This window comes from Nicotiana tomentosiformis, chromosome 1 (assembly GCF_000390325.3).
Source record: "Nicotiana tomentosiformis chromosome 1, ASM39032v3, whole genome shotgun sequence".
NCBI lineage: Eukaryota > Viridiplantae > Streptophyta > Magnoliopsida > Solanales > Solanaceae > Nicotiana > Nicotiana tomentosiformis.
In genome coordinates this window covers 84,360,768-84,373,306 of record NC_090812.1, presented here as the reverse complement: position 1 = coordinate 84,373,306, position 12,539 = coordinate 84,360,768, and the positions used below count along the sequence as shown (strand labels likewise).

Below are 12,539 nucleotides of genomic sequence, written 5' to 3'. Positions count from 1 at the left end.
AACACCAACATTTTGAAATAATTTGATATCCATTTCTCCTCCATAAGTCATCTGTTGCCACCTTGCCTCTCCATAATCTCCATAGGAAAAATGAAATTTTGAAGGGTAATCCTTTTGTCCATATTGAATTTTGTTCTGGATTTGCTGGTTCTCTATGCTTCAACATGTGCCATGCACTCCCAACTGTAAATTTACTTGATGGCGTTGGCATCCATATAGGTGTGTCCCAGCAATCATCTATATTTTCAAAGTGTACTTTTTGCCTGATGTGGTCGGCTATATCCACTGGAAATGTTTGATCTAGCATCTGATCATCCCAACCATTTTCTAATCTTAATTCTGACACTTCCTGTAATTCTTCGTTGATGTCGAACTGTGGTGGTACCTAATGATATAGAGCTCCAATTACAGTCCAATTTTCGTGCCAAACATTTGTTGAGCCCCTATTTAATTGCCACGGGATTTCATGCTCGACCTCATCTCTTGCTTGTAACATTTTCCTCCAAACATGTGATTCCTGCCTGAATTGCACGACAGTAGGAATTTTCTTCTTATAATATTTATTCCACATGAAATTTGACCACAATGACTTCGATGTTCTGAATTTCCACCACAACTTTGCGAACAATGACTTTGAGATGTCAAACAGTGACTGAAACCTAATCCTCCTTCTTCAGTAGGGAGACACAAGTTTAGCCATTTTGTCCAGCGCCTGCTTCTGCCTTCATCATTGGAACTTCAAACGAATCTAGCAAACATTTTGTGTAAGTGTTTGATAACATTGTCTGGAGGGTCCAACACTGAAAGTATGTGTGTAGGTAAACTCTGAAGCATGCTGGTAATACATGTTGCTTTGCCTTCGAAAGACAGTAGTTTCCCCTTGTAAGAGTGTAGTTTTGCCTTCACCTTCTTCGTGAGATCATTGAAGTAATCCTTCCTTCTCCTTGTGTAAAACATTGGACAACCTAGGTAAGTGAACGGGAATGATCCTTTTTTGAAGCCAGTGATTGAACCAACTGATTCATGCAAATTTCTCGACACCTTTATATGCATGTAGTAATAGCTCTTTGATTTATTGATCTGCTGTCCAGAAATGTGTTCATAGTTTGTAAGCACGTCAACTACTTTCTTCAGAGAGTAAGGATCCGTAGATGAAAATATTATAGTGTCATCTGCATAACCCAAATGGTTTAGTGGATCTATCCATTTGGGCATTCCACATCCTTTGAATTTCTTGTATAAGAACAGATTGTTCAGTGATCTGGATAATACTTCCGCAGAAAGAATGAACAATGCAAGGGATATGGGGTCACCTTGTTTCACCCCTCTGTTGGATTTGAAGAACCATGATGCTTGGCCATTGATAAGACATGAGTACCAGTTCTTGACTATCAACTTCCCTATCATGTTGATGAAATGCTTATCAAAACCTCATCTTCCTCAAAACATGTAGAAGATATTTTCAAGACACCCTGTCGTAAGCCTTCACCATATCAAGCTTGATTACGACATTGGCCGATTTTCCTCTCAACCTTATGTCGATGATTATTTCTTGTGTAAGCAAAACATTTTCAAAAATACTCCTTCATTTAACAAAGCCAGATTGGTTGGGTGAAAGAACGAGGGAAGTATCTTCTCCATTCTGTCATGTAATACCCTTGATATTACCTTGTTGATGAAATTGCTTAGACTTATTGGTCGTAAGTCTGAGAATGTTTGAACTTGAGGTTTCTTAGGCAGTAGAACAAGATTAGTGTGTGTTGTGTATTTTGGGAGTTGTGCCCCACCATAGAACTCTTGAAGCAGCATGCATATATCTTCCCCCACAATATCCCAGCATGTTTGGTAGAACAAGCCAGTGAAACCATCTGGTCCACTTGCACTATCCCCAGACAGAGCAAAAACTACATCCTTCACTTCATCAATTGTAGGATATTTGCACAACTCCAAATTCTATTCAAGTGTCACCATAGTAGGTACATTGTTAAGCATTTCATAGTTAGTGGTATCCCCTATTTGTGTAAACTGGTTGCTGAAGAACTCTACCGCAGCATTTGCCATTAGTTCCTGTGTTTCAAGCCAATAACCATTTGTACCCTGTATCCTTTTGAGGTTCAATTTCTGCCTCTTGTCGTTTACGTGGTTGTGAAAGAATCTTGTGTTTCTATCCCCTTCAGCAAACCACTTCATTCCTGCCTTTTGTTTTCAGTATTGTTCTTCAATGCTCATGTATTATTTCAATACTGCTTGTGCTTGTTGAAGTACAATTATTTGCTATAGTTGGTTCCTCCTCAAATAGTATCTCCTTTACTCTGACAATATCCTCCCTAATAGCTAGTTTCTTGAAGATATCTCCAAAAGTAACTTTACTCTAGTGTGAAAGGGCACTTTTACTCTCTTTAATTTCTGTTTGAACATCAAGAAAGGATCCCTATTAAAATCTGCCAACCAGTTTTGTTTGACTATTTGTTTGAAAGTGTCATGCTTTGTCCAAAAATTGAGGAACTTAAAAGGTTTAACAAACTGCATCGATTCCTGCCTACAGCTCATCAACAAAGGTGTGTGATCAGATCCTGTCAGTATCAAGTGTTCTACTTCTATATTTGGGAAGAGATTCTGAAAAGATAGATTGACAAAGATCCTATCAAGTCGTTTGAAGATGCATTGTTCATTTGGTCTACCATTCCACCAAGTGAAAGGGCTTCCCTTGTAATCAAGGTCAAACAAACCACAAGAGTTTACATAGAAGGCAAAGTCCTCATATTCAGGCGGGTGCACTGGTAGTCCTCCTATCTTTTCATGTTCATGTAAGATCACATTAAAATCACCGCCGACTACCCAAGGCATATCCATGTCACTGGTCAAGTAATATAAGTAGTCCCACAGTTCCAGCCTTTCAAGTGAAGAATATTTGGCGTACACAAAAGTCATGATGATATGTCTTGATATTTCCTAATGAAATACCTTAATAGTAACCTGCTGGTCGGTGTCCATAATTAATTCCCATTCCACACCAGTTTCAATAAATATCCAAATTTTTCCGTTGATGTTCGACATAACTGTTTCCATTCCAAATCTCCTTCTATATGTTTGAATGTGTCTACAGTTCTGGAAAGGTTCCATAAGTGCAATAATTGAAAATCTATGTTGTCTTTGCATATTGATCACTCTCTAAAAGGTCTGTTGTGTGTTAGCAAACCTTATGTTCTAAATGAGAGACTTTGGCTGCCTTTCTAGGCAAGATTCTTTTTGGTGGTTGAGATTCTTTGGGTTGGCCCTATTTTTTTACTTTTTTCCAGATTTATCTCCATCCCTTGGAGATAGACCAGCTTCCCTTGCTACTGCCCTAAAGTTTCCAACGGTTGATTCATCGTCCCCTTCTTCCTCAAATCGTTGAATGTTAACCACTGCCCGCTGCATGTTTACTGAAGCAACATTATGAGTTACAAGATCATGTAGGACTTGTAAAGGTGTTTTCAAAGGAATGTTGACCTCTATTTTTAAGGCTTGTCCAGTATCTAAAGCAAATGGTTCAATAATTGAATCAACAGTATTTTCTTGATGGGGAACTATAGCATGGTTACAGTCCATTACATTTGGCTCTTTAACTTGGTCTATTGATATGTGTTGCAGAGTTGAAGATCTTGAGAAGCTGCTGCAGTTAACTGATTCTCCCCAGGTGCATTGTTGGTGTACAAACTTGAATTGTGTACATTGCTTGCTTGTGCTGTCTGTGCATTGCATTCTTGATTGTCAACTCTTATACTTGAGTTTGTATAAGACATGAGTTTAGAAACCTCAAATTCATCACCAATTATTTGTTTATCAAATCTTGGAGTTCCAGTGGATTTTGGTGATACATCAAATGTCTGAGAAGCTATTTCTTGGCAAGAATGATTCAGAGGAACATTTAGAGTTTCCTTAGTTGTTATAAATCTCTCCTGTACCCAGTCAATTGTACTTACCTTTGTAGTTGTCCAACTATTTCCAGCAGCATCAACTTGTGTGTTCTGTTTACTCCTAGACCATTTACTATTGGGGCATGGGTTGTCAATGTTTCTAGACTGCACATTGAGCTCATTCACATTGAATTCTAGTGGCGGGTGTTGTTGAGATATATTCTTGTCCCTTGGTATAATATTAGAGACTGTTGCAACACATATTTCATATTCCAGAATTGGTTGTAGTTGAAGGCTTTTTTGACAGGCAGCAATGTTGAAAATGTTTTCCTTCCTCAGGTAAGCATTTGCAGCAGTATCTGTATTAGAGCATGAGGTTCCAACAGACCTGAAGGGTATCTCCTTTGTAGCTGTCTCCATGTTTCTTCTAGAACATTTGATGTTGGAGCTCGGATTGTCAATATTCCTAGACTGACCGATGTGCTCATTAATATGGGATTCCAGAATTTGGTGCAACTGCTGCTGATGTATATTGTTGTCCCTCAAATTGGTATTAGAATTAGTTGCCAAATGTATTTCGAGTTCCACAAGCTGATGTTGTTGCTATTTGTATTGACTGACAGCAAGGTTGGAGCCTCAATTGTTAATATTCCCAACCTCCTGGTTGTGATCATTCATATTGGGTTCCTGTTTGTGTTGCATCTATTGGTCAGGTATATTAATTTCTATATTCATGTCCCTGCGTTTGGCAATAGGGTCTGTTGCCACACATGCCTCGGCTTCTACAATAGGTTCATGTTGCAGCCTATTTGTACTGGGAGAAACCTTAAATATCTGGACCATCCTAATGTGAGCATTTGCATCAGCACTCCCCAGCAAAGAATTGGAATAACCCACAACATTTGGAATTCCAGAATTATGAAGATCATTTATATCCTGATTAGGCACCATTTCTCCATCTACTTCATCACTATTAATTTCTGAGATAGGATTTTCAGCAGTGTATTTAGTCATTGGGAGGGGGGGCATTTTGCTGATTCTAGTGTGTACCCACGACCCTGTGCATACCTGATTGATTGGCGACTTGAGGTGCATTCACTTTTTGTGAGTTTTGTCGTAGTTTAACCTTTGATGTTTTAGCAATATATAAAGGTTGTTGCTTCCTGGTGTTATTCTGTGCAATTCCTTTGAATTTTTTGTTTTTATATGTTTTCCATTCCTCTTGTGATGGATTATTTTCTCTCTTCTGCACTTCTTCCCTGGCAGGTGGTGGATTTTTGTTGTGGTTGCTCTAAAATTGGTGGTTAGAAGGTTGCCTTTGCTGAACTAACAAATGTTGTTGTACAGTTGAGGTAAGCATCTGTTGCTGCAGTTTTCCTTTATTGGGTATTCCAGTAGCTTTCATTTCTGCTTCTCATCATGTTTGGCTTTATTAGGGCATGCATGGATTGTGTGTTCTAGGTGCCTACAATAGGATCAGTAGGCAGGTAGGTTCTCATATTAAATTTCCAACCATTGACCATCACCATTTTCATCTTAGTTTTCGTCATAAACTAGCCAAACATGTTGAGGCCTTTCCCGGGTGAAGTCAATCTGCATTTTCACCTTAGCAACACTGCCTCTTATTTTTTGAAATGAAGCTAGATCAAGGAATAATGCTTTTCCCACATGAGACAGTAATGAGGTGAGGATTTCCATGTAGTATAGGTGCCAAGGTATTTCAAGAATGATAATCCAAACTGGTACTATCAGAGAGTCTTCACTAGGATTGAATAGGGGTGTCCAAGCTTCTAGTTTCATCATTTGGCCTTGAATGTACATGAATTATTTATTCCACATTGTTGCGTGATCGTATTCATTGTCTAGATGAATGTAGACAGTCTTAGAATTGAAGTGAGCAATCTTAACTCTACCCCTGAGTTCAGTTTGAGTCACGAAGTTTCTTCTAATTATTTCCATTCTAGGAATAGTGCTACCAAATTTTCCAACCACAGTGTTCTTTCATCTTGTGGCCATAGTGCCCATATAATCCTCTTTTCTAAACACAACTACAGGCCTACCTTGTTTGGTTGTTAGCTTTGGTGGGGTGAACTGGATAGAAGTTCTCTCTGCTTCAAATCTGGCCCTGATTTTTGAAGCATAGGAGTGGGTGACAGTATGGGGTGGTGGTTCAGTTATGTTTGCGAGTTTCTGGACTTGTTCTTTGGTTGCTGCCTGAAGCAGTGGATTGTTGTTAGCTACAATGTGTAATGTGCTAGCAGTAGGAATTTGTGGTGCTTGGATTGTTTGATTAGTTCTTCTAGTAGGTCGATCCAAATTGGCAGATATATTAGGCTGGTTATTTATGGGATTGGTAGGGGATGTAGTGGGTTGCTGATGAGTAGTTTTGGATGCGAGTACCCATTTCTAGGATCCTGTTACTCTGCTTGCTCCGTTCCACTGTGAATCTGTGTTGTGTTAACAATTTTGTGTACCAATGGCGCAGTAATTTCACCTTGGATCACCCCATTTTGAATCACATATTTATTGTGTTCATGCCTTATTGCTACGACTGTAGGTGCTGCCTTTGAGAACCCTCTTTTATTGATTGTTCTTATAATTTCTCATGACGATTAATCTCAACATGACTTTGTGAAGCACAACCATTCATGTGTTCATAAAAATTGACATCAAAACTGACCCTAGCATTTTGTTGAGCATATGGCATGTGCGATTCTGTGTAAACTTTGTTCTGCAATATTGTAACTAATTGCTCATCATGAATGTTGTTTGAGGGGTTGGAAATATTTTCTAGATCAATTGGAGTGGATTGGCATTGGTTTTAACCAATTTGGATATTTGTGACCCCATGCGCGACCAGCAGTTGATTGTGTTCGTTTTTCACCTGTGTCGAATCATTGATTCATGTAGTGTTGTTGTCTGAAACGATGTGTAGCAATAGTAATTGAGGTGTTGAGCAATCTTCATGGTTTTGACTCAGTCGATTTGATCCAGAAATATTGTAGTGCACTGCAGTTATGTCCTGGCGATTATTTGGTGAATACAAATTTCCACCATTGTCGCGTTCTTCAGCAGATGGGGAAGACAAGTTAGGGGTGCTTGCCTGGGTTATGTGCGCATTGTTTAGATGCAATTGTTGGGATTGATCCGGTGGCTTTTCACCACCGGATGAGGGATCGGTGGCCATTTTTGTCCGTTCAGAGTGATCAGTGGGATTTTTTAACTCACTAGAGTTTATGACTTATACTACCGGTTTTGGGAATTGAAATTTGTATAAGATTTTTATTTCATATTCTTCGTTGATGGTTGATTACTTCTATTAATTCAGCAAATACTAGGCTTACCTAGTCCCTAAGACTAGGTGCCATCACGACATCCTACGGAGGGAAGTTTGGGTCGTGACACAAACTTTTTAGTCACAAGTAAACTTTATTTGACACATTCAACCCATATGAACACATCCTGCAGTCACATCATACTTATCATATAGCCATTCAGCCGCTCATCGAGCCATAAATTCCACTCATATGGACACTATCGGACATATGAGTCCAAATGTACAAGTTCACACAACTGAAGCTACCGAGCCTAAGCTGCGGTCTAAATCTGGCCTCAAGTCTTCTAGACTGGCCCATCACCAAAACACGATACACATCTCGAACCTCGTTCATAGAATCACAAGCCGCCGATATACAACTGATACCTAGCATTTACATACGCATACTAGTGAGTGGAAGAAATTCAAGGATATACGCTTCAAGCTGAATCAATGTCGCACGATAAGGAAAGAAAGATGGGAAGTGTATCCTAAATGCCCTATAGCCTCTCGAAGATAAGTAAGTATGTCATCATACCGATCCACAAGTCTCTACTAGACACTTGTTCATAACTTGTAGAACCTATGAACCTAGATCTCTGATACCAACTTGTCACGACCCAAAATCCAATTAGCCATGATGGCACCTAACCTTACCCGCTAAGTAATCCAAATAATAACAATCCAATTCAATTAATATTTAGCTTGCTCTAATCCACTCCCCAAGGACTGGTAGTACAAATCATGAGCTTCTAAGATTAGAATTTACAAAACTGGTGTGCAATAAAAACAAGTCATCTGTTTGAAAATATATATATATATATATATATATATATATATATATATATGAACATGTTTAAAAATTCTAAAGCTACCTAGAACAAGAGGCAGTTGTGAATGGAACATAGGAACATCTTCAGATCCAGCTCCCGGCGTACGTAGCAACATCAGCATCAGAAATGTACACGCTAGGTGCAGAAGTGTAGTATGAGTACAAACGACCCTTATACTAATTAAGTAACAAACCTAACCTTAGGTTGAAAGTAGTGACGAGCTTGTACCAAGGTCAGAGTCCACACCAATAACCAATAACACCTCATAATAATATAATTTAAAGCAGCACAAGTAATAACTCAATAACAAAATGCTCAGCTCGTATACAGTTCCAAAAAATAAACGTTTTCTTTTCAAGTATAACAGTAAAACTCAGTCCCTTTGCCGAAAACACCGAAAATATGAGTAAATCCGAAATTTGTGATTTTTCTCAAAACCTTTAATGATAGATAAGAAATTTCATTATCAGATGGCATGGAGAAAAATACTTCTCTATGCCTACATATCCAGTATGCTGTCTAATGCAATGCAGCATATTAGAACTCGTGTATTCACACTCTCAGAGTACTCAATCACTCAGTAGTGTGCGGGGTGGATCCAGCCCAAGGAAGATCCATCCCTCAATATAAAATGCAATTGACAGTTAGTAACTCAGTACTCTATAAGGCCAATCCAGCCCAGGAAAAATTCATCCCAAATATAAATAAATAAGGAAACTCCATGCCCAAGGAAGTCCATCCCAAATATAAATAAATAAGGCAACTCCGTGCCCTGAGAATTCCATCCAAAATATGAATAAATAAGGCAACTCCATGCCCTGGGAAATCCATCCCAAATATAATATCATCTGCGCTCATTGTGGGGGGTGCAAACTCCAGAGGAGCTCCTTCAGCTCATGCGCTATAATAAGACAATCTAGCTTGTTGCGGCGTGCAGCCCGATCCCTATAATAATGATAAATTTAAAGCATATAAGGCGTGTTGCGGCGTGCAGCCCGATCCTATAATAATAATAATTATAAAGAATATAAGGCCTATTGCGGCGTGCAGCCCTGATCCATAAATAATATATATATATATATATATATATATATATGGAAAAGGGTCAGAATTGTCCTCGAACTATCAAAAATAGCTCAAATATACCCTCCGTTTGTTTTTGGTAGCAAATTTGTCCTCGCCGTCTAAACATTGGATCATTATTGCCATAAAAACTAACGGACACACATCAGCTTTTGGACATACTTAAATATTACAGAAAAAGGGTCAAATTTGCCCTCGAACTATCGAAAATAGCTCGATTATATCCTCCGTTTGTGTTTGGTACCAAATATGTCCTTGACTTCTAAAAGTTGGACCATCACTGTCCTAGAAACTAACGGTCGTCACATAAGCTCATGTGAACAACAAAAGTCTATCTCCAACAGATGGTCCTCTATCTTGACAAAGCCCCCAAGAATAAAATTTCTTTCTGCATTTTCATTCGTTGACTCATCTAAGTGTTACGCTGCTCTTTCCAAGTAATTAAAGCTACACATCGATAGGTCATCTTATATTTTAGAACCTAATTCTGCGTTTCAAGGTCTCAAAAACCTTAGCTTAGCCTTCCTTGATTTGTGTGCGTAGTCCGAGTGTTCTTCCGGAACGCTTATATGTTAAAAGATGATAAAAAGAGAATTTTTGCCTTAAAAATCAATTTAAGTTGACTTCGGTCAATATTTTTTAGCAAACGGGCCCGGACCCATATTTTGATAGTCTTGGTGGGTCCGTAATGAAATATGGAACTTTGACGTATACCCAGAATTGAAATCCGAGGTCCCTAGCTCGAGATATGAATTTTTGTTGAAAATTGAAAGACTGAAAATCTAATGGTTTTAAGAATTTGGTTTATGTTTGGCCTTGTGGATATCGGGTCCGTATTTTGGTTCCGGCACCCGTTACAGGTTCATTATAATATTTAAGACTTGTCTGTGAAATTTGGTGAGAAACAGAGTTGGTTTGACGTGATTCGGACGTCCGATTGTGAAAATAGAAGTTTTAAAGCTTTCATGAAAATTTCATTCGATTTGGTGTTCAATTCGTAGTTTTAGGTGTTATATTGGCGAGTTGATCTCGCGAGCAAGTTCGTATGATATTTTAGGACTTGTGTGCATGTTTGGTTTGAAGCCTCGAGGGCTCAGGTGAGTTTCGGATAGGCTACGGGATGTTTGGACCTAGAAAATTTGGTATTTTTGCTACAGCAGTTGTTCTGGTGTGTTTTTCTTCGCGTTCGTGAAAATACTCTCGCGAACGCGAAGGGTAAGCTGGTCAGGTTGAGTTTTTTCTCTTCGCGAACACAAAGGCCTGGTCACGAACGCGGAGTGATTTTCAAAAGACATTTTCTTCCCCAAAGTGTTGGTAAGTGATTCTAAACCACATTCTTTCAATTTCCCATTACATTTTATGCATTTTCAACCTAAAATCTAAGGTTTTCATGGTGGAGATAGGGATTTTGGGTAGAAACTAAGGATTTTGAAATTTGGGGATTTAGACCTCAAATTAAGATCGGATTCCAAAACCAATTATATATCCGGGCTCGGGGGTGAATGGGTAAATGGATTTTTGTCCGAACCTCAGGTTTTGACCAAGCGGGCCTGGGGTCGGTTTTTGACTATTGGGGGGAAAGTTTGGGAAATCTAAATTCATGCAATGTAATTGATTCCTTTAGCAATATTTGACATTGTCGTTTTTGAATAGATACGAGTGGTTTGGAGGTGGATTTTAGAGGAAAAGCTTTGATTGAGTATTGAGTGGCCTTCGGAGCGAGATAAGTGTCGTGGTTAACCTTGGCTTGGGGGATTAGGTATTATTCACTTATTTGCTACGTGTTTGTATGTTGAGTACAATGTATAGGTGAGGTGACGAGTACCTATGCATTGTCGTCGGGTCATAACATGCGAGTGAGTCTAATTATTGTAACTGTGGTATTCCTTGATCAAATTATTTATGATTAGACTAGTTATTCATTATGTTGAACTCTTATTATGTTTTACGAAAATTGGTATTGATTGAGTATTGACTCAAAGTTGAGGTTAGTAACGTGGAATTGAATGTTAAAGTAAGACTTGTTCTTGATATTTCTATCTCCCTGTTGTTATTGTTCATTGTCTTGGTGAGGTTGAGTGTTAAAGCATGAAGGGTAATGTCGTGCAACGTTTTGTGGGTGAGTGATAATGCACGAAGGGTGATGCCGTGCCATTTCTATTATTTCTTATGGTGAGGTTGAGAGTAAAAGCACGAAGGGTGATGTCGTGCCATGTTATGAGAGAGAGTTAATGCACGAAGGGTGATGTCATGTCGTTTCTATTGTTTCTTATGGTGAGGTTGAGAGTAAAAGCACGAAGGGTGATGCCGTGTACTTTCCTTTACTGTGTTTACTTGTTTCTTTCTGTTAAAGATATATTGATTGATCATGTTCTCATTCCTGTTGTGATTCCTTGCCATGTAATCCCCTCAGTATGTCCCCTTCCCAATATTTCTTGCCTTGCTTCTTTAGTTGTTGTTATTGTTGTATATATTGATATATTGCACAAGTTTATTTGTAGGTGTCTTGTGCTAGCCTCGTCACTACTTTACCGAGGTTAGACTAGACACTTACCAGTACATGGGGTCGGTTATACTGATACCGCACTCTGCACTTTCTGTGCAGATTTTGGTACCAGACCGAGTTGACCCCGAGTCTAGCTGATGGCTTGATCCGTTTGGAGACCCAAGGTAGTTCTGTTGGCGTCCGCAGGCCCTGGCGTCCCCTTCTATGCATTTCCTTTATTGTTTCATTTGTATCAAAAATAGTTGTATTTCCTTCAGACATTTACTTGTAGTGAAATCTTAGAAGTTCGTGAATTGTGACTCTAGATCCGAGTGGTAGTAACTAATGCAGTTTTTATTTTATTCCGCACTCACTACATTTTGTCTTAGCTAATTTGCTGTTATTTACCGAATGGAACAAGGATTGGTTTATTGATATTCTAACATTGGCCTGCCTAGCAAGTGAAATGTTAGGTGCCATCACGGTCCCGACGGTAGGAATTCCGGGTCGTGACAAGTTGGTATCAGAGCACTTGGTTGCCTAGGGCTCACGATTCACGAGCGAGCTTAGTAGAGTCTCGAGGATTGGTACGGAGATGTCTGTGCTTATCTTCCAGAGGCTATGAAGTTTAGGAACAAATTTCACTTCTATTCTTCTTTGTCGTGCGATTTTGTTTTCTCAATACTGATTGAAGTCTTCTACTCTTATTCTCTTGTAGATGGCGAGAACACGTACCGCTTCCTCAGCTGAGTAGCAGCCAGAGCCCCCAGTGGTAGCTCCTACGAGGGGCAGAGGTCGAGGCCGAGGCCGTGCCAGAGGCCGAGGCAGGGGAAGAGCTCAGTCCAGAGCTCGTGCAACAGTACCAGCAGTGGAGCCTCAAGTAGAGTTGGGCGAGAAGGTTCCAGCCCAGCCTATTCCTGCCG

General features: G+C 39.4%; 1 protein-coding gene across 1 annotated transcript; it reads right to left on the bottom strand.

Moving 5' to 3' along the window:
* Window positions 1-2,334: 2,334 nt before the first annotated feature.
* LOC138907089 (uncharacterized) lies at window positions 2,335-2,931 on the bottom strand. Its single transcript, XM_070197222.1, has one exon. It carries the CDS (start codon window positions 2,929-2,931, stop codon window positions 2,335-2,337), a length of 597 nt encoding a protein of 198 aa, XP_070053323.1.
* Window positions 2,932-12,539: the final 9,608 nt, after the last annotated feature.

Excerpts from the sequence above, each read along its gene's own strand:
- LOC138907089 (XM_070197222.1), bottom strand. The coding sequence starts at position 2,931 with ATGACTTTTGTGTACGCCAAATATTCTTCACTTGAAAGGCTGGAACTG.